This window comes from Pseudophryne corroboree, chromosome 7, assembly GCF_028390025.1.
Source record: "Pseudophryne corroboree isolate aPseCor3 chromosome 7, aPseCor3.hap2, whole genome shotgun sequence".
Taxonomy (NCBI): Eukaryota; Metazoa; Chordata; class Amphibia; order Anura; family Myobatrachidae; genus Pseudophryne; species Pseudophryne corroboree.
The window spans coordinates 515,595,468-515,614,314 of NC_086450.1; the positions used below are offsets into that span (position 1 = coordinate 515,595,468).

Here is an 18,847-nt window from a genome sequence, read left to right on the forward strand (position 1 = left end):
CTCCCCTCTCCTCTCTCTCCTGTCACCATCCTCCTCTCTCTCCTGTCACCATCCTCCCCTCTCCTCTCTCTCCTGTCACCATCCTCCCCTCTCCTCTCTCTCCTGTCACCATCCTCCCCTCTCCTCTCTCCTGTCACCATCCTCCCCTCTCCTGTCACCATCCTCCCCTCTCCTCTCTCCTGTCACCATCCTCCCCCGTCTCCTCTCTCTCCTGTCACCATCCTCCCCCCTCTCTCTCTCCTGTCACCATCCTCCACCCTCTCCTGTCACCATCCTCCCCTCTCTCTCCTGTCACCATTTTCCACCCTCTCCTGTCACCATCCTCCCCTCTCTCTCCTGGACCCATCCTACCCTCTCCTCTCTTTTCTGTCACAACCCTCCCCTCTCATCTCTCTCTCTCCTGTCACCATCCTCCCCTCTCCTCTCTCTCTCTCCTGTCACCATCCTCCCCTCTTCTCTCTCTCCTGTCACCATCCTCCCCTCTCCTCTCTCTCTCCTGTCACCATCCTCCCCTCTCCTCTCTCTCCTGTCACCATCCTCCCCTCTGTCACCATCCTCCCCTCTCTCTCCTGTCACCATCCTCCCCCCTCTCTCTCCTGTCACCATCCTCCCCCCTCTCTCTCCCCTGTCACCATCCTCCCCTATCCTCTCTCTCCTGTCACCATCCTTCCCCCTCTCTCCCCTGTCACCATCCTCCCCTCTCCTCTCTCTCCTGTCACCATCCTCCCCTCTCCTCTCCTTTCTGTCACAATCCTCCCCTCTCCTCTCTCTCCTGTCACCATCCTCCCCTCTCCTCTCTCTCTCCTGTCACCATCCTCCCCTCTCCTCTCTCTGTCACCATCCTCCCCTCTCTCTCGTCACCATCCTCCCCTCTCCTCTCTCTCCTGTCAACCATCCCCCCCTCTCCTCTCTCTCCTGTCACCATCCTCCCCTCTCCTCTCTCTCCTGTCACCATCCTCCCCTCTCCTCTCTCTCCTGTCACCATCTTCCCCTCTCCTCTCCCTCCCGTCACCATCCTCCCCTGCCTCTCTCTCCTGTCACCATCCTCCCCTCTCCTCTCTCTCCTGGACCCATCCTACCCTCTCCTCTTTTCTGTCACAATCCTCCCCTCTCCTCTCTCTCTCTCCTGTCACCATCCTCCCCTCTCCTCTCTCTCCTGTCACCATCCTCCCCTCTCCTCTCTCTCTCCTGTCACCATCCTCCCCTCTCCTCTCTCTCCTGTCACCATCCTCCCCTCTCCTCTGTCACCATCCTCTCCTCTCTTTCCTGTCACCATCCTCCCCGCTCTCTCTCCCCTGTCACCATCCTCCCCTATCCTCTCTCTCCTGTCACCATCCTTCCCCCTCTCTCTCCCGTCACCATCCTCCCCTCTCCTCTCTCTCTCCTGTCACCATCCTTCCCCCTCCTCTCTCTCCTGTCACCATCCTCCCCTGTCAACCATCCTCCCCTCTCCTCTCTCTCCTGTCACCATCCTCCCCTCTCCTCTCTCTCCTGTCACCATCTTCCCCTCTCCTCTCCCTCCCGTCACCATCCTCCCCTGCCTCTCTCTCCTGTCACCATCCTCCCCTCTCCTCTCTCTCCTGGATCCATCCTACCCTCTCCTCTCTTTTCTGTCACAATCCTCTCCTCTCTCTCTCTCCTGTCACCATCCTCCCCTCTCCTCTCTCTCTCCTGTCACCATCCTCCCCTCTCCTCTCTCTCCTGTCACCATCCTCCCCTCTCCTCTCTCTCTCCTGTCACCATCCTCCCCTCTCCTCTCTCTCCTGTCACCATCCTCCCCTCTCCTCTGTCACCATCCTCTACTCTCTCTCCTGTCACCATCCTCCCCCCTCTCTTTCCCCTGTCACCATCCTCCCCTATCCTCTCTCTCCTGTCACCATCCTTCCCCCTCTCTCTCCCGTCACCATTCTCCCCTCTCCTCTCTCTCCTGTCACCATCCTCCCCTCTCCTCTCTTTTCTGTCACAATCCTCCCCTCTCCTCTCTCTCCTGTCACCATCCTCCCCTCTCCTCTCTCTCTCCTGTCACCATCCTCCCCTCTCCTCTCTCTGTCACCATCCTCCACTCTCTCCTCTCTCTCCTGTCACCATCCTCCCCTCTCCTCTGCCTCCCATTTACCATCCTCCCCTGTCCTCTCCTCTCTCTCCTCTGTCACCATCCTCCCCTCTCTCTCCTGTCACCATCCTTCCCCCTCCTCTCTCCTGTCAACCATCCTCCCCTCTCCTCTCTCTCCTGTCACCATCCTTCCCCCTCCTCTCTCTCCTGTCACCATCCTCCCCTCTCCTCTCTCTCCTGTCAACCATCCTCCCCTCTCCTCTCTCTCCTGTCACCATCCTCCCCTCTCCTCTCTCTCCTGGACCCATCCTACCCTCTCCTCTCTTTTCTGTCACAATCCTACCCTCTTCTCTCTCTCTCTCTCCTGTCACCATCCTCCCCTCTCCTCTCTCTCTCCTGTCACCATCCTCCCCTCTCCTCTCTCTCCTGTCACCATCCTCCCCTCTCCTCTCTCTCTCCTGTCACCATCCTCCCCTCTCCTCTCTCTCCTGTCACCATCCTCCCCTCTCCTCTGTCACCATCCTCTCCTCTCTTTCCTGTCACCATCCTTCCCGCTCTCTCTCCCGTCACCATCCTCCCCTATCCTCTCTCTCCTGTCACCATCCTTCCCCCTCTCTCTCCCGTCACCATCCTCCCCTCTCCTCTCTCTCCTGTCACCATCCTCCCCTCTCCTCTCTTTTCTGTCACAATCCTCCCCTCTCCTCTCTCTCCTGTCACCATCCTCCCCTCTCCTCTCTCTCTCCTGTCACCATCCTCCCCTCTCCTCTCTCTGTCACCATCCTCCCCTCTCTCCTCTCTCTCCTGTCACCATCCTCCCCTCTCCTCTGCCTCCCGTCACCATCCTCCCCTGTCCTCTCCTCTCTCACCATCCTCCCCTCTCTCTCCTGTCACCATCCTTCCCCCTCCTCTCTCCTGTCAACCATCCTCCCCTCTCCTCTCTCTCTCCTGTCACCATCCTTCCCCCTCCTCTCTCTCCTGTCACCATCCTCCCCTCTCCTCTCTCTCCTGTCAACCATCCTCCCCTCTCCTCTCTCTCCTGTCACCATCCTCCCCTCTCCTCTCTCTCCTGTCACCATCCTCCCCTTCCTGTCACCATCTTCCCCTCTCCTCTCCCTCCCGTCACCATCCTCCCCTGCCTCTCTCTCCTGTCACCATCCTCCCCTCTCCTCTCTCTCCTGGATCCATCCTACCCTCTCCTCTCTTTTCTGTCACAATCCTCTCCTCTCTCTCTCTCCTGTCACCATCCTCCCCTCTCCTCTCTCTCTCTCCTGTCACCATCCTCCCCTCTCCTCTCTCTCCTGTCACCATCCTCCCCTCTCCTCTCTCTCTCCTGTCACCATCCTCCCCTCTCCTCTCTCTCCTGTCACCATCCTCCCCTCTCCTCTGTCACCATCCTCTCCTCTCTCTCCTGTCACCATCCTCCCCCCTCTCTTTCCCCTGTCACCATCCTCCCCTATCCTCTCTCTCCTGTCATCATCCTTCCCCCTCTCTCTCCTGTCACCATTCTCCCCTCTCCTCTCTCTCCTGTCACCATCCTCCCCTCTCCTCTCTTTTCTGTCACAATCCTCCCCTCTCTCCTGTCACCATCCTCCCCTCTCCTCTCTCTCTCCTGTCACCATCCTCCCCTCTCCTCTCTCTGTCACCATCCTCCACTCTCTCCTCTCTCTCCTGTCACCATCCTCCCCTCTCCTCTGCCTCCCATTTACCATCCTCCCCTGTCCTCTCCTCTCCCTCCTCTGTCACCATCCTCCCCTCTCTCTCCTGTCACCATCCTTCCCCCTCCTCTCTCCTGTCAACCATCCTCCCCTCTCCTCTCTCTCTCCTGTCACCATCCTTCCCCCTCCTCTCTCTCCTGTCACCATCCTCCCCTCTCCTCTCTCTCCTGTCAACCATCCTCCCCTCTCCTCTCTCTCCTGTCACCATCCTCCCCTCTCCTCTCTCTCCTGTCACCATCCTCCCCTTCCTGTCACCATCTTCCCCTCTCCTCTCCCTCCCGTCACCATCCTCCCCTGCCTCTCTCTCCTGTCACCATCCTCCCCTCTCCTCTCTCCAGTCACCATCCTCCTCTCTTCTCTCTCTCTCCTGTCACCATCCTCCCCTCTCTCTCCTGTCACCATCCTCCCCTCTCCTGTCACCATCCGGGTCTGGGACTCAGGGTCGACAACAAAAAGGTCAACACACCTTAGGTCGACACCAATTGGTCGACATGGAAAAAAGGTCGACGGGAACAAGGTCGACATGGAAAAAGGTCGACATGAGTTTTTTATGTTTTTTTGGTGTCGTTTTCTTCGTAGAGTGACCGGGAACCCCAATTAGTGCACCGCTTAGCTCGCCATGCTTCGGGCATGGTGCCTTCGCTCCGCTCGGCACAGATTACCGTTCCAATCGTAGTCCACGTGGATCGTTAAGTATGAAAAGGTTCAAAAAAAGAGAAAAAAAACATAAAAAACTCATGTCGACCTTTTTCCATGTCGACCTTGTCCATGTCGACCTTTTGTCCATGTCGACCTAAGGTGTGTCGACCTAAGGTGTGTCGACCTTTTTGTTGTCGACCTGGAGTCCGGATACCCACCATCCTCCCCTCTTCTCTCTCTCTCTCCTGTCACCATCCTCCCCTCTTCTCTCTCTCTCCCCTGTCACCATCCTCCCCTCTCTCCTGTCACCATCCTTCCCTCTCCTCTCTCTCCAGTCACCATCCTCCCCTCTCCTCTCTCTCCAGTCACATCCTCCCCTCTCCTCTCTCTCTCCTGTCACCATCCTCCCCTCTCCTCTCTCTCCTGTCACATTCCTCCCCTCTCCTCTCTCTCCTGTCACCATCCTCCCCTCTCCTCTCTCCTGTCACCATCCTCCCCTCTCTTCTCTCCCCTGTCACCATCCTCCCCTCTCTCTTCTGTCACCATCCTCCCCGTCCTCTCTCTCCAGTCACCATCCTCCCCTCTCCTCTCTCCAGTCACCATCCTCCCCTCTCCTCTCTCTCCAGTCACCATCCTCCCCTCTCCTCTCTCTCCAGTCACCATCCTCCCCACTCCTCTCTCTCCAGTCACCATCGTCCCCACTCCTCTCTCTCTCCTGTCACCATCCTCCCCTGTCCTCTCTCTCCTGTAACCATCCTCCCCTCTCTCTCCTGTCACCATCCTCCCCTCTCCTCTCTCTCCAGTCACCATCCTCCCCACTCCTCTCTCTCCAGTCACCATCGTCCCCACTCCTCTCTCTCTCCTGTAACCATCCTCCCCTCTCTCTCCTGTCACCATCCTCCCCTCTCCTCTCTCTCCAGTCACCATCCTCCCCACTCCTCTCTCTCCAGTCACCATCGTCCCCACTCCTCTCTCTCTCCTGTCACCATCCTCCCCTGTCCTCTCTCTCCTGTAACCATCCTCCCCTCTCTCTCCTGTCACCATCCTCCCCACTCCTCTCTCTCCAGTCACCATCCTCCCCTCTCCTCTCTCTCCCCTGTCACCATCCTCCCCTCTCTCCTGTCACCATCCTTCCCTCTCCTCTCTCTCCAGTCACCATCCTCCCCTCTCCTCTCTCTCTCTCCTGTCACCATCCTCCCCTCTCCTCTCTCTCCTGTCACCATCCTCCCCTCTCCTCTCTCTCCTGTCACCATCCTCCCCTCTCCTCTCTCCTGTCACCATCCTCCCCTCTCTTCTCTCCCCTGTCACCATCCTCCCCTCTCTCTCCTGTCACCATCCTCCCCGTCCTCTCTCTCCAGTCACCATCCTCCCCTCTCCTCTCCTCCAGTCACCATCCTCCCCTCTCCTCTCTCTCCAGTCACCATCCTCCCCTCTCCTCTCTCTCCAGTCACCATCCTCCCCTCTCCTCTCTCTCCAGTCACCATCCTCCCCACTCCTCTCTCTCCAGTCACCATCGTCCCCACTCCTCTCTCTCTCCTGTCACCATCCTCCCCTGTCCTCTCTCTCCTGTAACCATCCTCCCCTCTCTCCTGTCACCATCCTCCCCTCTCCTCTCTCTCCAGTCACCATCCTCCCCTCTCCTCTCTCTCTCCTGTCACCATCCTCCCCTCTCCTCTCTCTCCTGTCACCATCCTCCCCTCTCCTCTCTCTCTCCTGTCACCATCCTCCCCTCTCCTCTCTCCTGTCACCATCCTCCCCTCTCTTCTCTCCCGTCACCATCCTCCCCTCTCTCTCCCGTCACCATCCTCCCCTCCCCTCTCCTCTCTCCTGTCACCATCCTCCCCTCTCCTCTCTCCTGTCACCATCCTCCCCTCTCTTCTCTCCCCTGTCACCATCCTCCCCTCTCTCTCCCGTCACCATCCTCCCCATCCTCTCTCTCCAGTCACCATCCCCCCCTCTCCTCTCTCCAGTCACCATCCTCCCCTCTCTCTCCAGTGACCATCCTCCCCTCTACTCTCTCTCCAGTCACCATCCTCCCCACTCCTCTCTCTCCAGTCACCATCCTCCCCACTCCTCTCTCTCCAGTCACCATCGTCCCCACTCCTCTCTCTCTCCTGTCACCATCCTCCCCTGTCCTCTCTCTCCTGTAACCATCCTCCCCTCTCCTCTCTCTCCTGTAACCATCCTCCCCTCTCCTCTCTCTCCTGTCACCATCCCCGCCTCTCTCTCCTGTCACCATCCTCCCCTCTCCCCCTCCTGTCACCATCCATCTCTCTCCTGTCACCATCCTCCCCTCTCCCCCTCCTGTCACCATCCTCCCCTCTCTCTCTCCTGTCACCATCCGCCTCTCTCTCCTGTCACCATCCTCCCCTCTCTCCTGTCACCATCCTTCCCTCTCCTCTCTCTCCAGTCACCATCCTCCCCTCTCCTCTCTCTCTCCTGTCACCATCCTCCCCTCTCTCCTGTCACCATCCTCCCCTCTCCTCTCTCTCCTGTCACCATCCTCCCCTCTCCTCTCTCCTGTCACCATCCTCCCCTCTCTCTCCTGTCACCATCCTCCCCGTCCTCTCTCTCCAGTCACCATCCTCCCCTCTCCTCTCTCCAGTCACCATCCTCCCCTCTCCTCTCTCTCTCCTGTCACCATCCTCCCCACTCCTCTCTCTCCAGTCACCATCCTCCCCTGTCCTCTCTCTCCTGTAACCATCCTCCCCTCTCCTCTCTCTCCTGTCACCATCCTCCTCTCCTCTCTCTCCTGTCACCATCCTCCCCTGTCCTCTCTCTCCTGTCACCATCCCCGCCTCTCTCTCCTGTCACCATCCTCCCCTCTCCTGTCACCATCCTTCTCTCTCCTGTCACCATCCTCCCCTCTCCTCTCTCTCCTGTCACCATCCTTCCCTGTCCTCTCTCTCCTGTCACCATCCTCCCCTCTCCCCCTCCTGTCACCATCCTACCCTCTCCCCCTCCTGTCACCATCCTTCTCTCTCCTGTCACCATCCTCCCCTCTCCCCCTCCTGTCACCATCCTCCCCTCTCTCTCTCTCCTGTCACCATCCTCCCCTCTCTCTCTCTCCTGTCACCATCCACCTCTCTCTCCTGTCACCATCCACCTCTCTCTCCTGTCACCATCCACCTCTCTCTCCTGTCACCATCCTCCCCTCTCTCCTGTCACCATCCACCTCTCTCTCCTGTCACCATCCGCCTCTCTCTCCTGTCACCATCCTCCCCTCTCTCCTGTCACCATCCTCCCCTGTCCTCTCTCTCCTGTCACCATCCTCCCCTCTCCCTTATGTCACCATCCCCCCTCTCTCTGCGTCAGCAGAGCATTATATGATATAACAGATGATATTACTGTAAAAGGGGATCCTGCAGCCGCCGCCATCTTCCTCTCGGGAGAGCCGGATGTGAACGGATCAGTTTCGCGCATGCGCATTGCCTGGCGTCATTGGGATCGTCACTTCCGGCAACCAACGTACTCATCCTTACGCTGATTGGCTGAGAGTAGTGTCAGTTATTTTTTTCTAACCTTTTCATTGGTTCCAACTATGAAGGTCCTGACTACGGCGTTGCCTTTAGTTACCAGATGGAAGCTGTTGTCATGGGGACAGAAGTCGCCGCTCTGTGGCCGGGACATGATCACACGAAGCCAGTACGTGAGGCCGAGGCCTGAGGCCCTGCTCGGTGTACGTGACCTTACCCCCGAGTTACCCCCCTCACCCGTATTCCCGGAGTTACCCGTCTCCCCTGTTACTCCCTCACCCGTATTCCCCGTCTCCCCTGTTACTCCCTCACCCGTCTCCCCCGAATTACCCGTCTCCCCCGTGTTACCCCTCTCACCCGTCTCCCCTGTTATTCCTTCACCCGTCTCCCCCGAGTTACCCGTCTCCCCTGTTACTCTCTCACCCTTCTCCCCCGTGTTACCCCCCCTCACCCGTATTACCCCTCTCACCCTTCTCCCCTGTTATCCCTCTCACCCTTCTCCACGGAGTTACCCCCCCCCCCCCCTCACCCGTCTCCCCTGTGTTACCCTTTCACCCGTATTACCCCTCTCACCCGTCTCACCTCTCTCACCTGTCTCCCCCGTGTTACCCCCTCACCCGTATTACCCCTCTCACCCGTCTCCCCTGTTACTCCCTCTCCCCAGCGTTACCCCCTCACCCGTCTCCCCGGTGTTACCCCCCCCCTCACCCGTCTCCCCGGTGTTACCCCCCCTCACCTGTCTCCCCCGTGTTACCCCCCCTCACCCGTCTCCCCGGCGTTACCCCCCTCACCCGTCTCCCCTGTTACTCCCTCACCTGTCTCCCCCGTGTTACCCCCTCTCCCCGGCGTTACCCCCCCCCCCCTCACCCGTCTTCCCCGGTGTTACCCCCCCTCACCCGTATTCCCCGAGTTTCCCCCGTCTCCCCTGTGTTACCCCCTCACCCCCGAGTTACCCGTATTCCCCGAGTTACCTCCTCAACCCTCACACCGGCGTTACCCCCTCACCCATCTACCCCGAGTTACCCGTCTCCCCCGTGTTACCCCCCTCACCCCTCTCCCCGGCGTTACCCCCCCCACCCGTATTCCCTGTTACTTCCTCACCCGTCTCCCCCGTGTTACCCCTCTCACCCGTCTCCCCGGCGTTACCCCCCTCACCCAATTACCCCGAGTTACCTGTCTCCCCTTTACTCCCTCACCGGTCTCCCCCGTGTTACCAGCTCACCTGTCTCCCCCGTGTTACCCCCTCACCCCCGAGTTACCCGTATTCCCCGAGTTACCTCCTCACCCCGGCGTTACCCCCTCACCCATCTACCCATCTCCCCCGTGTTACACCCCTCTCCCCGGCGTTACCCCCCTCACCCGTCTCCCCCGGTGTTACCCCCCTCACCCGTATTCCCTGAGTTACCCGTCTCCCCTGTTGCCCCCCTCTCCCCGGTGTTACCCCCCTCACCCGTATTCCCTGAGTTACCCGTCTCCCCTGTTACTCCCTCACCCGTCTCCCCCGTGTTACCCCTCTCACCCGTCTCCCCGGCGTTACCCCCCTCACCCATCTACCCCGAGTTACCCGTCTCCCCTGTTACTCCCTCACCGGTCTCCCCCGTGTTACCCCTCTCACCCGTCTCCCCTGTTACTCCCTCGCCCGTCTCCCCCGAGTTACCCGTCTCCCTCGTGTTACCCCCCCTCACCCGTCTTCCCTGGCGTTATCCCCTCACCCGTATTCCCCGAGTTACCCCCGTGTCCCCCGTGTTACCCCCTCACCCATCTACCCCGAGTTACCCGTCTCCCCTGTTACCCCCCTCTCCCCGGTGTTACCCCCCTCACCTGTCTTCCCCGAGTTACCCCTCTCCCCGTGTTACCCCCCCCCTCACCCGTCTCCCCCGTGTTACCCCCTCACACGTCTTCCCTGTTACCCCCTATCCCCGGCGTTACCCTCCTCACCCGACTTCCCCGAGTTACCCTCCTCACCCTTCTTCCCCGAGTTACCCTTTTCACCCGTCTCCCCTGTTACCCCCTCTCCCCGGCGTTACCCCCCTCACCCGTCCTCCCCGTGTTACCCCTCCCTCACCCGTCCTCCCCGTGTTACCCCTCCCTCACCCGTCTCCCCCGTGTTACCCCTCCCTCACCCGTCTCCCCCGTGTTACCCCTCCCTCACCCGTCTCCCCCGTGTTACCCCTCCCTCACCCGTCTCCCCCAAGTTGCCTGTATTCCCCGAGTTACCTCCTCAACCCTCACCCCGGCGTTTCCCCCTCACCCATCTACCCCGTGTTACACCCCTCTCCCCGGCGTTACCCCCCTCACCCGTATTCCCCGAGTCACTCATCTCCCCTGTTACTCCCTCAGCCGTCTCCCCCGTGTTACCCCTCTCACCCGTCTCCCCAGCGTTACCCCCCTCACCCATCTACCCCGAGTTACTCGTCTCCCCTGTTACCCCCTCTCCCTGGCGTTACCCCCCTCACCCGTATTCCCTGAGTTACCCCCCTCACCCGTCTTCCCCGAGTTACCCCTCTCCCCCGTGTTACCCCCACCTCACCCGTCTCCCCCGGCGTTACCCATCTCCCCAGTGTTACCCCCCTCACCCGTATTCCCCGGAGTTACCCCCCTCACCCGTCTTCCCTGTTACCCCCTATCCCCGGCATTACCCTCACCACCCGACTTCCCCGAGATACCCTTCTTCCCTGAGTTACCCATTTCACCCGTCTCCCCTGTTACCCCCTCTCCCCGGCATTACCCCCCTCACCCGTCCTCCCCGTTACCCCCCCCCCTCACCCGTCTCCTCCGTGTTACTCCCCCCTCACCCGTCTCCCCCGTGTTACTCCCCCCTCACCCGTCTCCCCCGTGTTACTCCCCCTCCCACCCGTCTCCCCCGTGTTACCCCCTCCCACCCGTCTCCCCCGTGTTACCACTATCACCCGTCTCCCCCGTGTTACCCCCCCCCCCTCACCCTTCTCCCCTCTTACCCCCCCTCATCCGTCTACCCCGAGTTACCCCCCTCACCCGCCTTCCGTGTCACCCGTCTCCTCCGTGTTGCCCCCCTCACCCGTCTACCCCGAGTTACCCCCCTCACCCGTCTTCCGTGTCACCCGTCTCCCCTGTGTTGACCCCCCCCACAGCTATCTGCAATATTTCCCCATCTCATGTTAATCACTGTTTTCGCCTGCTCCCGGTAGCTGTACTGTTGGGGGGTCCTGGGCTCATCCCGGTCTCCCTGCTCTCTCCGGGTAGAAGTGCTGTCATGTCATTCTTGTCTCATGATCCCTTATCTGTTTCCCCAGCCGAAGATGAAGAAACCTCAGATCTGCTTATGGTGAGACCCTCATGTAATGTATGACTGCCCCCCTCTGCCCCACATAACCACCACTGGGGTATTCTCACCCAATATACAAAGGTGCACCAACTGCTGCATAATCCTCATACACACGTCACAGGACATACCCCTATGCTGGCCGTACGCTGTGACATCACTGATCACCTGTCACTGTGCCTGTCACACGTCTGTCCATCACATACACACGTCACAGGGAGCTCCTGTACCACACGTACCCCTATGCTGGCCGTACGCTGTGACATCACTGATCACCTGTCACTGTGCCTGTCACACGTCTGTCCTCACATACACACGTCACAGGGAGCTGCTGTACCACACATACCCCTATGCTGGCCGTACGCTGTGACATCACTGATCACCTGTCACTGTGCCTGTCACACGTCTGTCCTCACATACACACGTCACAGGGAGCTCCTGTACCACACATACCCCTATGCTGGCCGTACGCTGTGACATCACTGATCACCTGTCACTGTGCCTGTCACACGTCTGTCCTCACATACACACGTCACAGGGAGCTCCTGTACCACACATACCCCTATGCTGGCCGTACGCTGTGACATCACTGATCACCTATCACTGTGCCTGTCACACGTCTGTCCTCACATACACACGTCACAGGGAGCTCCTGTACCACACGTACCCCTATGCTGGCCGTACGCTGTGACATCACTGATCACCTGTCACTGTGCCTGTCACACGTCTGTCCTCACATACACACGTCACAGGGAGCTCCTGTACCACACATACCCCTATGCTGGCCGTACGCTGTGACATCACTGATCACCTATCACTGTGCCTGTCACACGTCTGTCCTCACATACACACGTCACAGGGAGCTCCTGTACCACACGTACCCCTATGCTGGCCGTACGCTGTGACATCACTGATCACCTGTTACTGGCACACGTCTGTCCTCACATACACACGTCACAGGGAGCTCCTGTACCACACATACCCCTATGCTGGCCGTACGCTGTGACATCACTGATCACCTGTCACTGTGCCTGGCACACGTCTGTCCTCACATACACACGTCACAGGGAGCTCCTGTACCACACGTACCCCTGTGCTGGCCGTACGCTGTGACATCACTGATCACCTGTCACTGTGCCTGTCACACGTCTGTCCTCACATACACACGTCACAGGGAGCTCCTGTACCACACGTACCCCTGTGCTGGCCGTACGCTGTGACATCACTGATCACCTGTTACTGGCACACGTCTGTCCTCACATACACACGTCACAGGGAGCTCCTGTACCACACATACCCCTATGCTGGCCGTACGCTGTGACATCACTGATCACCTGTCACTGTGCCTGTCACACGTCTGTCCTCACATACACACGTCACAGGGAGCTCCTGTACCACACATACCCCTATGCTGGCCGTACGCTGTGACATCACTGATCACCTGTCACTGTGCTGGCACACGTCTGTCCTCACATACACACGTCACAGGGAGCTCCTGTACCACACGTACCCCTATGCTGGCCGTACGCTGTGACATCACTGATCACCTGTCACTGTGCCTGGCACACGTCTGTCCTCACATACACACGTCACAGGGAACTCCTGTACCACACATACCCCTATGCTGGCCGTACGCTGTGACATCACTGATCACCTGTCACTGTGCCTGTCACACGTCTGTTCTCACATACACACGTCACAGGGAGCTCCTGTACCACACATACCCCTATGCTGACCGTACGCTGTGACATCACTGATCACCTGTCACTGTGCCTGGCACACGTCTGTCCTCACATACACACGTCACAGGGAGCTCCTGTACCACACATACCCCTATGCTGGCCGTACGCTGTGACATCACTGATCACCTGTCACACGTCTGTCCTCACATACACACGTCACAGGGAGCTCCTGTACCACACATACCCCTATGCTGGCCGTACGCTGTGACATCACTGATCACCTGTCACTGTGCCTGTCACACGTCTGTCCTCGCATACACACGTCACAGGGAGCTCCTGTACCACACGTACCCCTATGCTGGCCGTACGCTGTGACATCACTGATCACCTGTCACTGTGCCTGGCACACGTCTGTCCTCACATACACACGTCACAGGGAGCTCCTGTACCACACATACCCCTATGCTGGCCGTACGCTGTGACATCACTGATCACCTGTCACTGTGCCTGGCACACGTCTGTCCTCACATACACACGTCACAGGGAGCTCCTGTACCACACATACCCCTATGCTGGCCGTACGCTGTGACATCACTGATCACCTGTCACACGTCTGTCCTCACATACACACGTCACAGGGAGCTCCTGTACCACACATACCCCTATGCTGGCCGTACGCTGTGACATCACTGATCACCTGTCACTGTGCCTGGCACACGTCTGTCCATCACATACACACGTCACAGGGAGCTCCTGTACCACACATACCCCTATGCTGGCCGTACGCTGTGACATCACTGATCACCTGTCACTGTGCCTGGCACACGTCTGTCCTCACATACACACGTCACAGGGAGCTCCTGTACCACACATACCCCTATGCTGGCCGTACGCTGTGACATCACTGATCACCTGTCACTGTGCCTGTCACACGTCTGTCCTCACATACACACGTCACAGGGAGCTCCTGTACCACACATACCCCTATGCTGGCCGTACGCTGTGACATCACTGATCACCTGTCACTGTGCCTGGCACACGTCTGTCCTCACATACACACGTCACAGGGAGCTCCTGTACCACACATACCCCTATGCTGGCCGTACGCTGTGACATCACTGATCACCTGTTACTGGCACACGTCTGTCCTCACATACACACGTCACAGGGAGCTCCTGTACCACACATACCCCTATGCTGGCCGTACGCTGTGACATCACTGATCACCTGTCACTGTGCCTGTCACGTCTGTCCTCACATACACACGTCACAGGGAGCTCATGTACCACACATACCCCTATGCTGGCCGTACGCTGTGACATCACTGATCACCTGTCACTGTGCCTGTCACACGTCTGTCCTCACATACACACGTCACAGGGAGCTCCTGTACCACACGTACCCCTATGCTGGCCGTACGCTGTGACATCACTGATCACCTGTCACTGGCACACGTCTGTCCTCACATACACACGTCACTGGGAGCTCCTGTACCACACGTACCCCTATGCTGGCCGTACGCTGTGACATCACTGATCACCTGTCACTGTGCCTGGCACACGTCTGTCCTCACATACACACGTCACAGGGAGCTCCTGTACCACACATACCCCTATGCTGGCCGTACGCTGTGACATCACTGATCACCTGTCACTGTGCCTGGCACACGTCTGTCCTCACATACACACGTCACAGGGAGCTCCTGTACCACACGTACCCCTATGCTGGCCGTACGCTGTGACATCACTGATCACCTGTCACTGTGCCTGGCACACGTCTGTCCTCACATACACACGTCACAGGGAGCTCCTGTACCACACGTACCCCTATGCTGGCCGTACGCTGTGACATCACTGATCACCTGTCACTGTGCCTGGCACACGTCTGTCCTCACATACACACGTCACAGGGAGCTCCTGTACCACACATACCCCTATGCTGGCCGTACGCTGTGACATCACTGATCACCTGTCACTGTGCCTGGCACACGTCTGTCCATCACATACACACGTCACAGGGAGCTCCTGTACCACACATACCCCTATGCTGGCCGTACGCTGTGACATCACTGATCACCTGTCACACGTCTGTCCTCACATACACACGTCACAGGGAGCTCCTGTACCACACGTACCCCTATGCTGGCCGTACGCTGTGACATCACTGATCACCTGTCACTGTGCCTGGCACACGTCTGTCCTCACATACACACGTCACAGGGAGCTGCTGTACCACACGTACCCCTATGCTGGCTGTACGCTGTGACATCACTGATCACCTGTCACTGTGCCTGGCACACGTCTGTCCTCACATACACACGTCACAGGGAGCTCCTGTACCACACATACCCCTATGCTGGCCGTACGCTGTGACATCACTGATCACCTGTCACTGGCACACGTCTGTCCTCACATACACACGTCACAGGGAGCTCCTGTACCACACGTACACCTATGCTGGCCGTACGCTGTGACATCACTGATCACCTGTCACTGTGCCTGTCACACGTCTGTCCTCACATACACACGTCACAGGGAGCTCCTGTACCACACATACCCCTATGCTGGCCGTACGCTGTGACATCACTGATCACCTGTCACTGGCACACGTCTGTCCTCACATACACACGTCACAGGGAGCTCCTGTACCACACGTACACCTATGCTGGCCGTACGCTGTGACATCACTGATCACCTGTCACTGTGCCTGGCACACGTCTGTCCTCACATACACACGTCACAGGGAGCTCCTGTACCACACATACCCCTATGCTGGCCGTACGCTGTGACATCACTGATCACCTGTCACTGTGCCTGGCACACGTCTGTCCTCACATACACACGTCACAGGGAGCTCCTGTACCACACATACCCCTATGCTGGCCGTACGCTGTGACATCACTGATCACCTGTCACACGTCTGTCCTCACATACACACGTCACAGGGAGCTCCTGTACCACACATACCCCTATGCTGGCCGTACGCTGTGACATCACTGATCACCTGTTACTGGCACACGTCTGTCCTCACATACACACGTCACAGGGAGCTCCTGTACCACACATACCCCTATGCTGGCCGTACGCTGTGACATCACTGATCACCTGTCACACGTCTGTCCTCACATACACACGTCACAGGGAGCTCCTGTACCACACGTACCCCTATGCTGGCCGTACGCTGTGACATCACTGATCACCTGTCACTGGCACACGTCTGTCCTCACATACACACGTCACAGGGAGCTCCTGTACCACACATACCCCTATGCTGGCCGTACGCTGTGACATCACTGATCACCTGTCACTGGCACACGTCTGTCCCTCTCATACTTTGAGGGGATCTGTGAGGAGATGAATCTGACAGTTCTCAGTAATCTTATAACATTACAATAAAGAAAAGAGAGCGCAAGTATTAAAAATGGAAACATTTGATTTCATATAATAAATTTAAAGCATCTCCTTATGGAATACTAGGAAATGTATATTGGGTGTAGAAGTGATATGGGGGCAGTCCCGCTAATGTGCAAGGTATAAATTCACTTCCAGCTTATAAAAGGAATCAGAGGTAAATGTAGTGTAAGTATGTTATAATAGCTGAACAAATATGAGTCCTGCGCTGTCCTCCTACCTCCCGCCCTAGCTGTCCTCCTACCTCCCGCCCTAGCTGTCCTCCTACCTCCCGCCCTAGCTGTCCTCCTACCTCCCGCACTAGCTGTCCTCCTACCTCCCGCACTAGCTGTCCTCCTACCTCCCGCCCTAGCTGTCCTCCTACCTCCCGCCCTAGCTGTCCTCCTACCTCCCGCCCTAGCTGTCCTCCTACCTCCCGCCCTAGCTGTCCTCCTACCTCCCGCCCTAGCTGTCCTCCTACCTCCCGCCCTAGCTGTCCTCCTACCTCCCGCCCTAGCTGTCCTCCCACCTGACCGCCCTAGCTGTCCTCCCACCTGACCGCCCTAGCTGTCCTCCCACCTGACCGCCCTAGCTGTCCTCCCACCTGACCGCCCTAGCTGTCCTCCCACCTGACCGCCCTAGCTGTCCTCCCACCTGACCGCCCCAGCTGTCCTCCCACCTGACCGCCCCAGCTGTCCTCCCACCTGACCGCCCTAGCTGTCCTCCCACCTGACCGCCCTAGCTGTCCTCCCACCTGACCGCCCTAGCTGTCCTCCCACCTGACCGCCCTAGCTGTCCTCCCACCTGACCGCCCTAGCTGTCCTCCTACCTCCCGCCCTAGCTGTCCTCCTACCTCCCGCCCTAGCTGTCCTCCCACCTGACCGCCCTAGCTGTCCTCCCACCTGACCGCCCTAGCTGTCCTCCCACCTGACCGCCCTAGCTGTCCTCCCACCTGACCGCCCTAGCTGTCCTCCCACCTGACCGCCCTAGCTGTCCTCCCACCTGACCGCCCTAGCTGTCCTCCCACCTGACCGCCCTAGCTGTCCTCCCACCTGACCGCCCTAGCTGTCCTCCCACCTGACCGCCCTAGCTGTCCTCCCACCTGACCGCCCTAGCTGTCCTCCCACCTGACCGCCCTAGCTGTCCTCCCACCTCCCGCCCTAGCTGTCCTCCCACCTCCCGCCCTAGCTGTCCTCCCACCTCCCGCCCTAGCTGTCCTCCCACCTCCCGCCCTAGCTGTCCTCCCACCTCCCGCCCTAGCTGTCCTCCCACCTCCCGCCCTAGCTGTCCTCCCACCTCCCGCCCTAGCTGTCCTCCCACCTCCCGCCCTAGCTGTCCTCCCACCTCCCGCCCTAGCTGTCCTCCTACCTCCCGCCCTAGCTGTCCTCCCACCTGACCGCCCTAGCTGTCCTCCCACCTGACCGCCCTAGCTGTCCTCCCACCTGACCGCCCTAGCTGTCCTCCCACCTGACCGCCCTAGCTGTCCTCCCACCTGACCGCCCTAGCTGTCCTCCCACCTGACCGCCCTAGCTGTCCTCCCACCTGACCGCCCTAGCTGTCCTCCCACCTGACCGCCCTAGCTGTCCTCCCACCTGACCGCCCTAGCTGTCCTCCCACCTGACCGCCCTAGCTGTCCTCCCACCTGACCGCCCTAGCTGTCCTCCCACCTGACCGCCCTAGCTGTCCTCCCACCTGACCGCCCTAGCTGTCCTCCCACCTGACCGCCCTAGCTGTCCTCCCACCTGACCGCCCTAGCTGTCCTCCCACCTGACCGCCCTAGCTGTCCTCCCACCTGACCGCCCTAGCTGTCCTCCCACCTGACCGCCCTAGCTGTCCTCCCACCTGACCGCCCTAGCTGTCCTCCCACCTGACCGCCCTAGCTGTCCTCCCACCTGACCGCCCTAGCTGTCCTCCTACCTCCCGCCCTAGCTGTTTTCCTACCTCCCGCCCTAGCTGTCCTCCCACCTGACCGCCCTAGCTGTCCTTCCACCTGACCGCCCTAGCTGTCCTCCCACCTGACCGCCCTAGCTGTCCTCCCACCTGACCGCCCTAGCTGTCCTCCCACCTGACCGCCCTAGCTGTCCTCCCACCTGACCGCCCTAGCTGTCCTCCCACCTGACCGCCCTAGCTGTCCTCCTACCTCCCGCCCTAGCTGTCCTCCTACCTCCCGCCCTAGCTGTCCTCCTACCTCCCGCCCTAGCTGTCCTCCTACCTCCCGCCCTAGCTGTCCTCCTACCTCCCGCCCTAGCTGTCCTCCTACCTCCCGCCCTAGCTGTCCTCCTACCTCCCGCCCTAGCTGTCCTCCTACCTCCCGCCCTAGCTGTCCTCCCACCTGACCGCCCTAGCTGTCCTCCCACCTGACCGCCCTAGCTGTCCTCCCACCTGACCGCCCTAGCTGTCCTCCCACCTGACCGCCCTAGCTGTCCTCCCACCTGACCGCCCCAGCTGTCCTCCCACCTGACCGCCCCAGCTGTCCTCCCACCTGACCGCCCTAGCTGTCCTCCCACCTGACCGCCCTAGCTGTCCTCCCACCTGACCGCCCTAGCTGTCCTCCCACCTGACCGCCCTAGCTGTCCTCCCACCTGACCGCCC

At 59.4% G+C, this 18,847-nt stretch overlaps 2 protein-coding genes across 4 annotated transcripts in view; one reads left to right on the top strand and one right to left on the bottom strand.

Moving 5' to 3' along the window:
• Positions 1–7,858, bottom strand: part of RNF40 (ring finger protein 40) — a 271,003-nt gene extending 263,145 nt beyond the window's left edge. For both annotated transcript variants that reach the window (XM_063935490.1, XM_063935489.1), the window contains exon 1: positions 7,756–7,858. The gene's annotated coding sequence lies outside the window, so the exon portion shown is untranslated. The remainder of the gene's footprint in view (positions 1–7,755) is intronic.
• Positions 7,859–7,933: 75 nt separating this feature from the next.
• CFAP119 (cilia and flagella associated protein 119) overlaps positions 7,934–18,847 on the top strand; it is a 123,871-nt gene continuing 112,957 nt past the window's right edge. The window contains exons 1-2 of one of the 2 annotated variants that reach the window (XM_063935491.1): positions 7,934–8,086; positions 11,156–11,187. In XM_063935491.1, the coding sequence (XP_063791561.1) occupies positions 7,949–8,086; positions 11,156–11,187 (170 nt within the window). In that variant the 5' untranslated portion in view covers positions 7,934–7,948. The remainder of the gene's footprint in view (positions 8,087–11,155; positions 11,188–18,847) is intronic. The other variant, XM_063935492.1, reaches the window with a different exon arrangement.